The sequence below is a fragment of the Pyxicephalus adspersus genome, chromosome 5 (assembly GCF_032062135.1).
Source record: "Pyxicephalus adspersus chromosome 5, UCB_Pads_2.0, whole genome shotgun sequence".
Taxonomy (NCBI): domain Eukaryota; kingdom Metazoa; phylum Chordata; class Amphibia; order Anura; family Pyxicephalidae; genus Pyxicephalus; species Pyxicephalus adspersus.
In genome coordinates this window covers 134,389,457-134,405,910 of record NC_092862.1, presented here as the reverse complement: position 1 = coordinate 134,405,910, position 16,454 = coordinate 134,389,457, and the positions used below count along the sequence as shown (strand labels likewise).

The 16,454-nt window shown below is 37.3% G+C and overlaps 2 protein-coding genes across 2 annotated transcripts in view; both read left to right on the top strand.

Annotated features, from left to right (window-relative positions):
- ABCB1 (ATP binding cassette subfamily B member 1) overlaps positions 1 to 10,244 on the top strand; it is a 37,658-nt gene extending 27,414 nt beyond the window's left edge. The window contains 13 exon segments of the mRNA XM_072412802.1: positions 402 to 503; positions 1,804 to 1,881; positions 2,371 to 2,454; positions 3,138 to 3,341; positions 3,789 to 3,889; positions 4,189 to 4,241; positions 4,244 to 4,277; positions 4,279 to 4,329; positions 5,404 to 5,560; positions 6,055 to 6,252; positions 7,132 to 7,338; positions 7,566 to 7,712; positions 8,932 to 10,244. Of these exon segments, the coding sequence (XP_072268903.1) occupies positions 402 to 503; positions 1,804 to 1,881; positions 2,371 to 2,454; positions 3,138 to 3,341; positions 3,789 to 3,889; positions 4,189 to 4,241; positions 4,244 to 4,277; positions 4,279 to 4,329; positions 5,404 to 5,560; positions 6,055 to 6,252; positions 7,132 to 7,338; positions 7,566 to 7,712; positions 8,932 to 9,132 (1,617 nt within the window). The 3' untranslated portion in view covers positions 9,133 to 10,244.
- A 5,086-nt stretch (positions 10,245 to 15,330) lies between these two features.
- Positions 15,331 to 16,454, top strand: part of LOC140332124 (ATP-dependent translocase ABCB1-like) — a 30,561-nt gene continuing 29,437 nt past the window's right edge. Inside the window, exon 1 of the mRNA XM_072413418.1 lies at positions 15,331 to 15,527. Coding sequence (XP_072269519.1) covers positions 15,521 to 15,527 — 7 coding nt within the window. The 5' untranslated portion in view covers positions 15,331 to 15,520. The remainder of the gene's footprint in view (positions 15,528 to 16,454) is intronic.

The following is a 16,454-nucleotide window of genomic DNA, read 5'->3' as shown; positions in this document are numbered from 1 at the left end:
TTAACAGATATTCAGAGTGACCAGGCAGACAGAAGAGATTATTGCAGAAGGGACATTGCCTGTTCCTTTCTCCAGAAATTACCTGGTTGATGTGTAGATTCCTAAAAGTGGAACTTCCGCTTTAATTACTTCTGTGAACTTTTTTGAATAGGAAAAGCAATGGGACAAAGGGACTCTTTAACAAGCATTTTAGATTTAAAATTATCTCTTCTTTTAAAGCTGGGTGCAGACCTCCCCTCTCCATTACACAGAAAGTAGAGGTTTTGCAATTCACAAAAAAAGCTAGGAAATTAATTACTGAATGAATGTTTGTAATTGTAGCCTTTATTATATTTCATTTTTGTTTTTGACTTTAGATTACATTTTAAATATAAAGTTATTAATTTTCCCTTTACTTGTAGGTTTTTGCAGGACCAGTGGATGAGATGAGATCCAAAAGCACCATGTATTCCCTGCTATTCTTGGCACTTGGAGGCATTTCCTTTATCACATTTTTCCTTCAGGTAAACACACCTGGGATGCCTCTATATATTACAGAATTGTTTTGGAAACAAGTAGCTGACTTTAGTAATGTAGACACATGTTTAAATATCCTTACATTACTGTTTGATTTAAGGAGAACTTGTCATACCTTTATACCAAACTGCAAGTAAAATGAAACCTTAGTCTTACATACACCTGAAAAGTGTTTCCATTGTTCTCTGTGCCCCCTTGTCGACCATTTTGTGCTGCTTTAAAGTGCCAAACTGGGGAGATTTTGCTAAACATTTTGCTTTTACTTACAATTTATTATGTATAGTTACCTATAGCTGAAATTGGGTTTAATTTGAAGGGGGTGCATTATGTAGCATCGTGCTAGGCACACCGCAACCAATCCCATTCATAAAGATTGAGTCACAGGGTGAAACCAGCAACGCTCTGAAAAGTCTCTCCACTGAGCTTTTTATATACAACACAATAATGCCGGTTACAAGTGATGTTGGTTCAGTGGACCTCTATAGATACTGAGTACTGAACTGTCCTAGTCCCTTGTTATTGTGCATGCAAGTCTTTTTTGTTACATCTGTGTCTGTACTACATTTAAAGAAAAATGCAGTTACCCTGTTTCCCCTATGATAAGGCACTGTCTTATATTTTTTGAAATGCCAAAATATGCCCTAGGTCTTATTTTCAGGGGGATGTCTTATTTTTCCATGAAGACGACTACAGTACACATTTATTGTTGAAAATCACCCATGGTCACTCATGTGCCATTGATTGTCCCCTTCTGATCACTCTGTGCCATTTATTGTCCCCTTCTGATCACTCATGTGCCATTGATTGTCCCCTTCTGATCACTCATGTGCCATTCATTGTCCCCTTCTGTTCACTCTGTGTCATTCATTGTCCCCTTCTGATCACTCTGTGTCATTCATTGTCCCCTTCTGATCACTACCGTATGTGCCATTCATTGTCCCCTTCTGATCACTACCGTATGTGCCATTGATTGTCCCCCTTCTGATCACTCTGTGCCATTCATTGTCCCCTTCTGATCACTGACTCGCCGGGTAACAGACTCTGTTAGGGCAGGGATCAGCAGCTAGCTTGTCCTTTGAAGTTACTTTCAGTTTCACTCTGCACTGCAGCCAGCATTGAGGAGTCACACAGAGGCACACAGTATCAGGTATCGGAGGATGTCTTATTTGCAGGGGGTGCTTTACTTGTTGTTTGAGCAAAAATCGGAGGGTGGCTTATTTGATCGGGATGTCTTATCGGGGAAACACGGTGAATGCAAATTATGTATGTTTTTTCTTCCATTCACAGGGATTTACATTTGGGAAAGCAGGAGAGATTCTGACTATGAGACTCAGGCTGTTGACCTTCAAGGCAATGTTAAGACAGGTAATAGAGTGCTCTTTTTTATGGTAACTAAAAACATTAACAAGACTGTTCTTGTACCACCTAGATATCTTATTTATTTGTCTGCTTTTAAATTTTGAATTCCCAAACCATGACAATAATTTCTTTCACAATCAGCATTTGTATTATGGAAGTTGAAAAACTAAATACAGTAAAACCACCTTTAAATCATGCAGTGCTGTAATGGAACACGTTTATTTTTTTTACATGGGCTGTTTTAAAGCAACCTGTTTATTTTATATAATCTGTCAAGGCGCCCTAACATATAAACATATTGTACCTGACTCATTTGTTCATCAATAATTCATAAATATCAATGTTGTTGCAGAATTTAAATATTTTGTAGACTTTCTGTTTGTTTTATGTGCATTCTTGTCTAACCAAAGTTTGTCTATTCTGTAAACTGATTTTGTTGCTTTCTCCCCATGATATAGCATTTAAATAATCCATGTGTTTGTTGGTACATTGTAGGAAATTGGATGGTTTGACAACAAAAAGAACAGCACTGGTGCCTTAACCACAAGACTGGCTACAGACGCTTCTCAGGTTCATGGGGTGAGTTATTCTGCATCTTTCCTCACCTGCCCAGAATTCATTATATAATATAAGAAAATACAATACTGCTAACACAGAAAAATAGTAAAATAATTTTATAATAGAAGCCATTACATATATTATATATTCAGGGTGGTCATTCCATCTCCATCTCCATTGTCTTTCATAAATGCAGGACCCTGTGGTGATGCCCTCTTAGTTTGTGTATCTAGTCTAGTCTTCCAGGTTTCATTCAAGAACCAGAATTATTATTCTGCTATTGTATTTGGCTCACTGCCAGAAATCCGCAGACCTCAAGTTTACATTGCAGGCATTCCCTGCAATGTATTTATTAATATAAGTCTTGGATCAAGTACCGTAAATCTAAAGTGTGCAAGCAGTTACAGTGAGGGCAGACCTTTTAATGTAGTACTTTTTGGGATTTATGTTCATAGGTTTTTGGTTAATTTTCTCTGCGCAAATCATTCTAAATACAAAAGCAAATTATAGTAACTATTGAAACACATGGACCTGGGAGATTCCCATGGGCGAATGTTTGAGGAATGTCTAATTCCCTGTTTTATAAATAGATCCTTAGATATCTCAATATCTCCCAAAGGGAAGCAAATGAGGGTTGCAGTAAAAGTTGCTGAAAATCTGTGCAGCTTGCCACAAAGTTGAACTAATTGTTTTATCTCATCCAGGCTACTGGAGCCAGACTGGCACTGCTATCTCAGAACATTGCAAACTTGGGCACTGCTACTATAATATCGTTCATTTACGGGTGGCAGTTAACCCTTCTCATCTTGGCTATTGTGCCGGTCATCGCCATCTCAGCTCTGATTGAAATGAAAACATTTGCTGGCCATGCAAAGAAAGACAAAGAGGAGCTGGAAATCGCTGGAAAAGTGAGTTGGGTTCAGAAATGTTACTGATAATAGTCATTATGAATACATGTCTTGGAGGCATAAAGTTCCTTTTTCTGACGTATATTGATGGACACATTTCCTTTACCTCATTAATTAAAATGTACCAATCGGAGGAGAGAACAGAAAGACAGAGAAATAAGCTAATCATTATGCTGCTCTTTTCGCTCTCCAGTCCTGTGTTATAAAATGCAGCAGAAAAAAGTCTTCTGACCTGACATACAAAGTGGGGTATGACTGAATGGACAAAAATACAAATCTTTTTGCAGGTAACACCCCCCCACCACACACACACATACTGTACACATCTGTTTTTTTATCTATTGCAAAGAGAATATTGCAGTTATTGTCTATCAGTCAAAGACAATATAGAAAATTTCTCTCCAGTCTGATGACTCACTGTCTAATATATCTATTTTTCTTTCTCAGATTGCCACTGATGCTGTAGAAAATATCCGTACTGTTGTGTCTCTAACACGGGAGAGGACCTTTGAGGCCTTGTATGATGAAAAACTGGTGGGACCTTACCAGTGAGTATAAAATATATGTGTGTTTGTTTGAGCCCTCATCTCCAGATATTTCACCTATTGCTGTAAATCAGTAAATACTTTTGCGGAGAACAGAAAAGATGTGGAAACATCAATGACCAAGCAATAATGAGCAATAGCAAAGGATCACTTCGGCAAATCCTCAACTCAATTGAAATGAGGCTAAGTCCTCAATGACTTCAGACGGCAACACAACATGCTTTTAAATACATTAACAAAATGAGCTCATTGCTTACGTATACAATACCTAAAAGGTAATGATTTTTAATATCTTTTTGCAGAAATTCCATTAAGAAGGCTCACATCCATGGAGTGACATTTGGGCTCTCTCAGGCTATCATGTTCTTTGCTTATGCTGGATGCTTTCGGTTTGGTGCATGGCTTGTGGCAAACAATCAAATGACAATGGACAATGTATTTTTGTAAGTATTTCTTAATAATATTTATGAAACATTTTGCTTTCCAAAAAATATTTACTTGTATATGTACATTGTTACATATAAGAAATCTGTATGCTAATAAAACTCTCTAGACATGTCTCCTCTGCTACTTGGGTTAAGTAGATTATTTTAATGCAGTGGTTGATAAGCTTTGCCTTCTCAGCAAGTTGTTTGCAATAAATGTAGTACGGAATCAGGTAGAAATAAACATTACAGATTCCTTGCATAGCTTATAGCATACCTTTAGTTTTTTTTTTTTTTATTATCTGATCAAACCTGCAGTTTCTCTGTAAAGCCTCAGCTTGCCAGCAGTGTTAGCTTCCCTTTACCCCCCAACTGGATTCTGTACATAAAAAACATACTTATTAAATATTATTGTTAATGATTATCTACTAATACAGCTTGTGAAATGGCATTAACTAGAGCAGTTAGTCAAAACATAATTTGCAAGTCTGATTTTTGTAAAGCAAACAGACTGGTTGCAGAAAGTTATCTGCTCTGGTTTTAAAGCCTAATTTCAGATAAAGCAAATTCACCCTTCCCAATCCATCCTACTTGTTCATACCAAACTCCCCTTTTTATTTACAAACCTTGACACCTTGTGACTCTCTGCAGTTCCTATTACTGGTAATGGAGACCAGTATTTGACTTCTATGGCCTAGGTCAGTGTGTCATGACCACGTGATAGCTACACCAGAAACCTTCAGGATGCAGCCAGTGGACACTTCTAAAAGCCAAATTAAAAATGTTGGGACCCCCGTGTATGGGTAAAAGCAGACCAGAGTGGGGCTTTAAATCACAGATTCAAAATGTAGATAAGGAGTTTCATTTGACTTTCCAGATCTGCATACTTACTCCAGGTTATATATTCTTCACTCTACCTTTACTGAACAATCAATGCATTACCAATGACAGCCACAAAATAGTAATTTATTACTGCCATTTATCCTCTGCACATGCTGAAAACAATATAAAGGTTCAAATGTGTATGACTGATTCAGTTATTTGTGCCATTTCCCCAGTGCTTCACATATATTTGTGTTCCCTTCTCTGCAGGGTGTTCTCTGCCATTGTGTTCGGAGCCATGGCTTTGGGTCAGACCAGCTCCTTTGCTCCAGACTATGCCAAGGCCAAAATGTCAGCTGCTCATATATTTGGCCTGCTGGAGAGACAGCCTCTTATTGACAGCTATAACCCTGGAGGACAAGTTCTGGTAAGTCAGAATTTTTATAATTAAGTTTATGTTTATGAGTCAGTTACTATGCAGCCCATGACATCAACACAAGCCCAAAACCTGCAGGTTTTGCTGTGATAGAGTAGCGACGAATGACTTATGTCCAATTTTTTTCAGATTTCCCACAGAGCTACTGTAGGTATTGGAACTAACTATATTTGAATTTTTTATTTTATTTTTATTAATTACATAACTGAATTAAATGAGGGTCTCTTTTATGGACTTATAATTTTGATTTAATGACAGGAACTTGAAAGAACAGTAAGAATAGTAAAGGCTAAACACCAAAAAAACTTACAAGGTTTGGAGAAATATATAAAAGATATGAAACACTAGTAATGTAACATTCTTCCCATGGGTTTAGGTCAATGATAAAGAACAGTACACAGTAGTGTTGTTTTATTTGCTTCATGTTATACACTTATCGATTTCAGTAGTTTGCTGACATGAAAATATGTTTTCATTGGCTACAGCAAGAATGTTCTGGAAATATCTTATTTCGTGGAGTCCAATTCAATTATCCAACCCGAGCAGATGTGCCTGTGCTCCAAGGACTGGATGTCAGTGTGACCAAAGGGCAAACCTTGGCTCTAGTGGGCAGCAGTGGCTGTGGGAAGAGTACCACCGTCCAACTCTTGGAGAGATTCTATGACCCGCTTACTGGAGAAGTGGTAAATATATTGATTATAGAATAGATATCATTAAGAATGTAGGGTGTAGTTATAAACAGACACAGTGAAGCTAGAGAGAATGCACAGAGTGACTTTACAGAGAATTTACAGAGCATGTTGCATATTATAAAATACACATTACCTATAAGCCAATTCCTACCTTTACAGTAGTAAAGTAAACTTGTGTTAACTTCTATAAACCCTCTGAACCTATAGCATCTTCTCACATTTTAATGGTATTTACAACCACAACAAGTTTTTACCACAAAATATGACCTTTCTCGATGCAAGGAATTTTCCCTTTCATCAATCCATTAAGCCTCCCACATTGTTACATAAACATTCACTTCCCTTTAAACCAAATTTCAAACCTTTTCCTAGGACTTATAATACCTCTATATGTTGTGATTTATTTCTTGGTATCATTTATATAATTTTATCTTACATCATGCCCTTGTTGAGCCCCATTTTACGTACATTGGCTCATCTTTATCAAAACAAATATTTAACTGCTAAGGATGTAATGTGAGAAAAAAAGCTTACTTGACTTCAGAAGAGCTACTTTTGGCATCCAGAGTTACTGGATGCCAAAAAAAACATGTTCTTTTAAGGATACCTCTTTATTCTTTTAAGTTTGATTTGATCATTAGACACCTGATCAACAAAAAAAATTGATGGGGTCCCAGTAAGATGTCATATTGATAATAGGCCTTTAGTAAGTCCGGTACCCCTTTTTGATATTTATACTTAGCAGCGCTTAGCATTACTGGTGCATAAGAGGTGCAGTGTGCAATATCAGCAGCATTAAGTGTATCTGGTGCCTTTAATTTTAAAGCCATTATCAGATGTCTAAAAGCATTTATTGTGTGTCCTTTGTAGTGCATAGATGGTGTTGATGTGAGGACTATGAACATCCAGTGGCTGCGGGCACAGATGGGCATCGTATCCCAGGAGCCCATGTTGTTTGACTGCAGCATAGCAGAGAACATTGCTTATGGAGACAACAGCCGAAAGGTGACACAAGAAGAGATTGAACAGGCAGCCAAGGAGGCCAATATCCAGAGCTTCATTGAGACTCTACCTGATGTAAGTTTTAACTCTATAGTTTTTTTTTATTATTCCTGGATTATATAGAGCTGGGAAGGAGGATATAGAACAGGTAAGCCTAACTTTCTTTGTAAAAGACTTCATAATTTTTAAAAAGCATGTCATAGATTCATCCTATTAAAATATTGAATTAACTAGCAAAAATGTACCCAATCACTTGTATTTTTTTGCAGAAGTACATGTCTAATGTGCTGTCTCTCTAACAGAAATACAACACTCGAGTTGGAGACAAGGGCACACAGCTGTCTGGAGGACAGAAGCAGAGAATCGCCATAGCTCGAGCCCTTATCCGTAGACCCAAAATCCTTCTGCTGGATGAGGCCACGTCTGCTCTGGACACTGAAAGTGAAAAGGTAAAGCAGAAAGTTTTTTTGCAGTACTCCTGACTGGTCCAGAAAAATATTGTTTGGTGTCTGAAGAGTTTTGTTTATTACCTAATATTACTTCAAAAATCAAATGCCCGCCCAGATTTGTGATCAGTGAAGAAATTCCTCTTTCAAATGGGTATAGGTGAAAAAAAGTGCTTTGTCTTTTAATGGTCATTATAGTGCTTCCTTCTATTGCTGGCCAGTGTAGAGTTAAACTCTTACAGTAGAGGGCAGTGAAGAATTATGCTTCTAGGGATGATTGGGGGGGGGAATCAGTCTTACCCTCAGTCTAATACTCAAGGAACCCCGAGAAACTTGTGAAGGAACCATAGTAAAATTAGCTGCATAGGACCATGAGTCTGTATGATTTTGTATTTTTTCGTTTTCATAAAAGTTTATTAATTTCCAGTTATATATTACAAAGATTAGTAAAATAAACAACAAGAAAATGGGAAAGGGAACATAGTATAAGGGGGTCATCAAAAATAATTATCATATCTTAACTGTTCAAACTAGCCTAGATTTCCATATTCAAATAAAACTTCAGGTTGTTCCTAAGGGTACATGTCAATTTATTATTAATCATTATCTGAATAATTTTATGTTTAGTAAAATCAAGAGGAATATTGGAATCTTTCCAATAACATGCAATTGTTATGCGGGCTGCTAGCAGAATATATTTAACCAGTCTGATCGACTGTCTCGGAACTTATTCCTCTAGCTGTGAAAATAAGGCACTTTCCACTTATTTTGGGAGAATAACTTGTGTGACTGTATATATGACATTATAAAAATGAATCCAGAATCTCTGGACTCAAGAGCAGCGCCACCAAGTATGGTACAGGGTTCCAATCTGACCGCAGCTTCTATAGCATAAGGGGAAAATATTTGCATTTAGTTTATGAGTTCTGACCGAAACCAATTACCACGGCATCAACACTTTATAGTTAGTTAGCCTCTATAAGTGATGTATTAAGGGATACTTTTGACATAGAAATCGACAACTCTTGCCAAACCTGAGCACTCCAATCCACCCCTAGATCCACTTACTATTGTTTCATGTAGAAAGGTTTTTTGTCTTGGGGAAATAGTGTGCCATAGACCGCTCATATCCTCCCTTTAGCTTCAGTGATCATGCTACAAGATAGTCTGTATTAATTTTCCATGGCAAAGTACACAGTGTATGTTCGTTTCTGTCTTCCAGGTAGTACAGGAAGCTCTGGATAAAGCTCGGGAGGGCCGTACCTGTATAGTGATTGCACACCGACTCTCCACCATTCAGAACGCAGACAAAATTGTTGTCATCCAGAATGGAAAGGTTGTAGAACAAGGAACACATCAACAGCTGCTGCAGATAAAAGGATTTTACCATTCACTAGTCAGTATACAGCTCGGATCCACATGAGTGGAGACAACGTTACCTAGCCTGACACATCAGGATATAGAATGACTACTGTTTACTGACATGGAAGCCAAGCTCTATGGACCATGCTCCTGCCAAACCTACAGAGCTCTCTCCTTGCTGCTCTAACACTGGACACATCTGTTGTAAGGATCATCATTTTGTAGTTCAACTTTGGAATAAAAGAGAACCTCAGACACAACAGCAGCTTCCAGGAAACCTTTATAATATCCATTTATAGTTGTATAAGTTTATTGTATCTGCACTGAACTTTAAAAATTAGTTCTCAGCACCTGAACAACTCACAGGAGTCTCCACAGTAATTTTAAATTGCATTATATGACATTGAGTACTTTTTATTACTCCTAAAAGTGCACTTTTAAAAACATGTTAGATTTTAAATTATATAAAGAGACAGCCAGTAACTTGTCAGATTGGCTTTGACTTTATGACTGTCAGCATAGTACCCATCAGCATAAAGGTTGTTTTGTGTACAGTTAGTTCCCTGCATTCCACACTTATGCAGAGGGACCATGAACTCTCTGTCATTTGTCAAATGTAAACCTTATTACTATGATTTTCTCCATTCAAAAGAGTTGTCTGTGAGACTTCTGTAGTTGTTACAGATCAAGGGCATTACTTTTATTCCAAACAAAGCACTGACACCAAATAAAATTTAGTAAATAGTTATTTATTCTGTATGTTTATCACCGAGTGCTATCGTTTGTCTGGAGGTCCAAATAAATTAGCATTTCAGATTTGTTCCGAGTATATAAACTGAAGAAGAGTTTAATAAACAAGAGATTTGTTCTGTATGAAGATTTTCCGCTCCTTTAAGATGGTTAAAATGTTTCAATAGAATGTCTGTTGGCTTCATTTCCTGTTATGATAACTAAAGGAACATATGTAAACCCTGGTGCCATTTTATGACAATATATTTTGTACACTGAGAATATAATATACCTCTTATTTAATAAATGTTTTGATTACTTGATAATTTGATTCCAGAAGAAAGATTATTTTGATGCTGCTTTCTTTTTCTAGTTTTTTATGTCATTTTAACTCTGGAAGTTTTATTGATGGCAGACTAAATAAAAAAAGTTTATTTCCTAGCATTTAAGACTTGTTTAGTGTTTGGTTCTATCGTGTCTTAAAGAATAACTAAAGTGTTCTGTATGGCAGTCTCCTTAGGGACCAAATCCAATTATTGTGTGATGTAGAAGTTTTTATAAAACTTTCTTTTACCTTCACTGACTGTGCTAAATCCTCCATCATTTGTGTCTTACACACTTTCACCCAGACACTCCAGATCACATTGGGAGGATTTCAACAACAGAAACAGTGCTGTCAATCCAGAAACTAGTGGATTCCAGATGTGTAGTGTATATGAGAATGGCAAATTTGCTTTGATTTTTAGGCTTGTGCAGTATGGTTGCTTACCCCTTCATAGGAAGATGCATTTGATAGACTTTTAGTAATGTGGAACTGATCTGTTCTATGTTAGCAGGGCTGCTATCAGAAATGTTTAGGCTCCTTACACACATAGGTTCCCCTCACACATGTCTAAAGGTTCCACCATTACAAAAGTCAAGCTCTTTTGATTAGGGCTTGGTACAGAAGACCCCTTGTCCCACCCAGTGGCCTGTCTGCCTGTTAGTGACTCTGAAAGTATTGAAGTTGTTGATCAACATATCAAGACAGCTGCAATTTTCAAAACTTTCCGAATCTTTTCTTTAACTGCATTTCCTGCCAAATAAAAAAAATGAACCCGTTGCCTTACCCATGGCCATAGTGGGTATCAGAGAGGGGCTATCAGAAAAAAAATGATTACCTTTATAGACATTTATGAACACCAGGCATGGCCATATTCTTCCTCTGGCTTCTTCCTACATCACCAGGTCTCATACTGGGCAAGTGCGAGATTGGGTGACACTCAAAAAAAAAAAAAAGAGGAAAGCTCCCTCTGTACATGCCCAATCTTGGGATAGCTCAGCCTCCCAGGATATGTGGCTTAAGTATCCCATATCAGGATGTGGGCTTCCCATTAAGTCCGCCGTGGTAAAGAAGGGAAGGGTCTCACTTTCAATTCTAAGAAAAATTTCAAAACTTTCACCATTTTCTGCACGTTTTAGTTTTTTTTAGTTCTTACTTTTGCAGTTGGATTGTGGGGCGGTCCAGTCGCTTCTGGCCAGGTGATTGTATTTCCTCCTTTAGAGGTAGAACTGCACTGCTAAAACAAAGGCAACATGTGCAAATGCGTTAACATGCGGACAGGTTTTCTGCTTCTGGGTCATGGCAGCAGTTTCCTATGTGCCTGAGAACAACTTACTACTCATTTTGCAACCGCAATTGTGAAAGGGTCCTTAAGCTGCGTACACATGTCAGATTTTTCTCGCCCAAAAATCTGGCGTGTATACAGTCGGTGTCGTCCATCGTCCGAACGACCGTCCTGGCGGATCCACGGACGATGAACGACGACCGATCCTAATGCAAGGGAAGGGGGAGAGCGCGCAGCAGGGTGCCGCTCCGTCGCTCTCCCCCTCCCTTCTCCATAGAGCAGAACGGTGCTGTATGTACAGCATCGTCCACGCATCCTTTGTCGTTGGAGAGGATTGTGAAAGATCCTTTCCAACGACAAAAATTGCACGTGTGTACGCAGCTTTAGTCCCAAGAAAATCATTTGTATACATTGTTATAACTAATCTATTACAGAGGTCATGCTAACCCTTCTAGTCATTGTGATCAGATAAAAAGGGAAGATATGAGTTTCCTTTCTGTTTTTCACTACTCCAGCCAGGTTCACCTCATGACACAGGCATCAGATCATTCTATGGGGAGTGTGTGTATAAATCATTTTCCAAAAAAACCCCACAAATGCTGCCACATGACATCCCCCCTTAAACATCTGACTATGGTGATGTCTGTACCACATTTAATCTAGGCTAACAAAAAGGGAATTTAATTTTTGGACATCTATTCTTTATAATCGGTAACTAAAAATATAATTTTTCATTTTTAATATATATATATATACACACAATGGACTGGGAAAGTGGTAAAACTTCTATTTACCATCTCAATATATATTGCCTCTTGAATCCAGAATTTTAGAATTGTCAAGAACAAGTGGTGAAGTTAAATCTGTCTTACTCAGATTAAGTATGAATAGGTGTTGTCTTTAACAAGCAGCATACTTTTTCAAGGCCAATGAAATTACTTGTTAGGCTACCATGAAGGTAAATGTTACCAACTTACATTAAAATTTAAAGATGACTTTTGGTTTTTGTCTTTTCTTTTTCTATGGTTTCTAAATTAGGAGATTACCTATAAGTACATCTTTTTATCTATATGCTTTGAACCCTAAAGTTAAGGGCACAGGACAGTGCCACGGTATATGGAAGTTATCTCTTGGTCGGAGCATACACAGAAGCTACATAGTAGTTACATAGTATGTTACAATGAAAACAGACATTAGTCCATCATCTTCAACCGCTAGGGAAATAAACATATCCCAGATATAAAACCCTATAAGACATTGTTGGTCCAGAGGAAAACAAAACCCTGGTACAATTTGTTTCAGCAGGAAAAAAAATTCCATGAGGCAATCGGATGTTCCCTGGATCAGCAGTCTCTGTTATCTTTACTTGAAAGCCTTAGTACCCAGTTGTATTCTGTGCTTCTAGAAATCATCCAGCTTTTTCTTAGGATCATGTTGGGGAGAGGGGTAACCAGTAGAAAATCAATTTAAATAGGAAAAAAAATACCATCTCAATAATTTTGAAAGGGTTGATTCTAGTGTATTTGAGTTTTTAGCATGATTGAGTTATTAACCATTTTTTTTTTGCCAACCTTTTATATGTAAGTTAATGGCCAAGGTAATTTCCTGTATTCCATTTTGTCCTTAAGAGGGAAGTGTAAAAGAGAAGAATAAGACTAAATTAGGGAAATCACTCAATGATTTCATAATGTTAAAGAACACTGAAGAAGCAGAATGTGACACACTTCCCAATTACATGAACATGTCCAGACATATCCAGCCCAGAACAGAAGGACTTTGACCTTGGAATGCTATTATAACTATCACAAATTAGAGCGGCAGTGTGCAGGAATGAGGTCAGCCTCCAGTGATGTCATGCAGTGTAATGTACATTCTTCTCGTTCTAGAGTATCAGAGAGGGAACAAAGCAACTTTATGAATAATTAAAATTTCATGTAACCTCATTCATATGCTTAGGATTGGCGCCCTTATCTATTGTAAATATTAACCTATTTCACAACCTCTCCTTGAGCAAGGAGATGCCGGTTACATTAACATCATGTTACAAGGACTGTTATAGGCTCCTTTATATCTTGTTAGACGTTTTAAAGCTGAACTCTAGGGTTTCATTTACATTAACCTCTCATTAACCTCAAAGTATATAGATCTACTTTGTACAAAATATACAAAATCTAGTTATTAGCATTTCAAAGCAGTGATATTCATACTGTTATGTTCATAGCCCAGGCATTGTATGGAACTATGAGGTTCTTTCAGAGGTTGGTATGGTGGTTCCTTGAGCTTTGGCTGCTTGACCTTCCATCTGATGGCACCTGCGGAGCTCCAGGTTCATTATTGAATAAATAATTAATTATTCCTATTAATAATTCTTAAACATTGGACATAAAACAATAGCCTGCTATTTGCCATTTACCAGCCCCTAGAATAAAATGCCATACATACAGGACCTTTTTATTGTTCACTGTAACCAATGTTTGCAGGGTGCCAGTGGGTGCTGGGTAAATGCAGAGTTCCAGCACCCAGCAATAAACCGTAGTCACTACTGTTAGGTGAAAGAATCTTCTGTCTGATGGTGGCTGGGTGTTTTAAGCTGTGATGCTGTTCAGTTTGTAGTGGAGCAATATGGCACATAGAGCAGATGTGGTAAAGGTAAGTAACCAATGAATACCATAAAGGAGCCTTCCTATTCCCAGTGACACCACTGATTTGGCAATATTTCTCCCACTGACTGCTTCGGCATTTTAATTCTTCTGCCGACTACCACAGCATTTTCTTCTTTTTTTTTTTTTTACTGATCCTGGGCCATTCGTCCTACAAATAACCATGTGATTTTTTTTTACCTCTACTGGCCACAGTCCACTCATTCAACAGACAGTTAGTTGGCTTTTTGTTTAAAAAGTTTGAGGACCTTTGCTTTAAAATTGTACATTAGTATATATCCGTATTAAAAACAAACAAACATTTCAAACTTTTTTCAATTAGAACTTAAAAACATAACTTGAAAGTGAATGAGTTAATAAATAAATAAAGATGTGAACAGTCCAGCAATCAGGATGCCAAAAGACCAGTCTGAATTGTTTGTAGGTCCATTTTGTCCTCTGATAACCTGATTGTCCTCTGCTAGTTGTATTTTAAAGTTAATTATCATACATGTGGGATGTTTATTATGCCTAATTACAGGTGTAATGGGTTAATTTGACCCTCCCCTCTCCTATTACCAATCGCCTCAAAGACCCCCCTTTCCCGCCCCCTTTTTTTTTCTTTTATCTTTTTTAATTACTTTTTTGTCATGTTTTCAGTTTTACTTTTTTTTATCCTCTGGTTTAGGTACTGTGTTATATTTTGTATACTGGATCCCTATGTTTTGCCATGATTATTATTTAGGACTGCATTGTTTAGGTCGTAATCCACCATTGTTTTCTTGAGCTCTTTTATATATATGTATATATATACATATTTATATGTTACTTATATGGCTTTGCTATTGTATTGATATTTCTCCTGTATACTATGTTTACAACTATGTTCTTCTTTGTTTTATTTCTCTTGTTGTATATGGAAAAAATTTCAATAAAAACTCGGTTTCACAAAAAAAAATTGTTATACATGTCGTCAGTAATTTGTAGCCATCAACATTACAAAATACAGAGAATATCATGACGTAATTCCTGGCTAATGTACTTTAGGAAGAAGGCAGAGCTTGATCCTTTCAAATATGGTATTAATATAAACCCGTCCCCAGGTAAGGAGGAGCTGGATTCATGACATCATAGAGAAATCTGGAGTATATAACCCATGAGCTGATTCATTGTAGCACGAGAAGATTTGGAATCAAGCCATTGTTGAAGAGCATTTCAGGTAGGATTGCACAATCTGTGTCTGTGTGTAATTCTACTCCAGTTACAGATTTGTGTTTCGTAGCAGAAGTTGTGTGTGTAACGGTTCTCCGAGAGCAGAAAAAGTGTGATACAGACAATATTTTTAAAGAGCCATGAACCCAAATTTCTTCTATCATTAACATTTTGAAGCAAAACTGGCTTTAATCATTCTCATGGCTAAAAAAGTTTCAGGATAAAATCAGAAAACATTTGAAAGGTGGCTTTGTCTTATATAATGCAAGGTCAGTAAATGTCTTTTGACTTTGATGACTATATTCGACTTTGTGTTGGGTTTCTTATAATACAGCCATTCCTGTTGAGGCACATTTGGACTACATCAAAGAATAGCTTCCAAGTTCTTCACCCTTTGGTTGGAGTGTCTTTTAGAATCACATTTTTCGTACCCCTTTTGTTCCCCTTTTTTGTTCATTTCATTTCATTTGTTAACCACCCAAAATGTGTAAAAATATTGCACTGAATATTTGACCTAACATCTAAATCAGCCTTTCAAAAAACTTTTTACCCTGAAGGAACTTTTGTAATCATTTTCAAGTCCCAAGATGTGACCCCCTTTTATTATTATTATTATTATTATTTTACAGTATTTATATAGCGCCAACATATTACTCAGTGCTTTTCAATGTCCATAGTCATGTCACTAACTGTCCCTCAAAGGGGTTCACAATCTAATGTCTCTACCCCAGTCATAAATATATATTACAGTATAGGGTCTATAGTACATGTACCCGGAAGAAAACCCACGCAAACACAGGGAGAACCTGCAAACTCCTTGCAAATACTGTCCTGGCCAGTACCCTAGTGCTGCAAAGGCAAGAGTGTTGCCCTTAAAAACTACTATATCTTAAAAACTTTAGCATGGGGGTCATGGAGAGAAAGGCTGTTTATATTGATGAACAGTGAGAGCCCCCCCCTCCAAGGATAGCTAAAGGATTTATTGGTGTCCATGAAAAGAACCCATCTCAGCCCTTATCTATAACTAAAGTGAATACCCTATGCCCACTTCTCCATAGAAAGAAAGAAACAGTTGGTGTCCATGAGAAGAATCCCTCATCGTCTGCTTGTAGATAGCTAAAGTTATCATTGGAATCAGTGGTTACCAATCTAAGAGGAAGATTTGCTTTTTTGCTAAAGAAATAAGGAAAATTTTA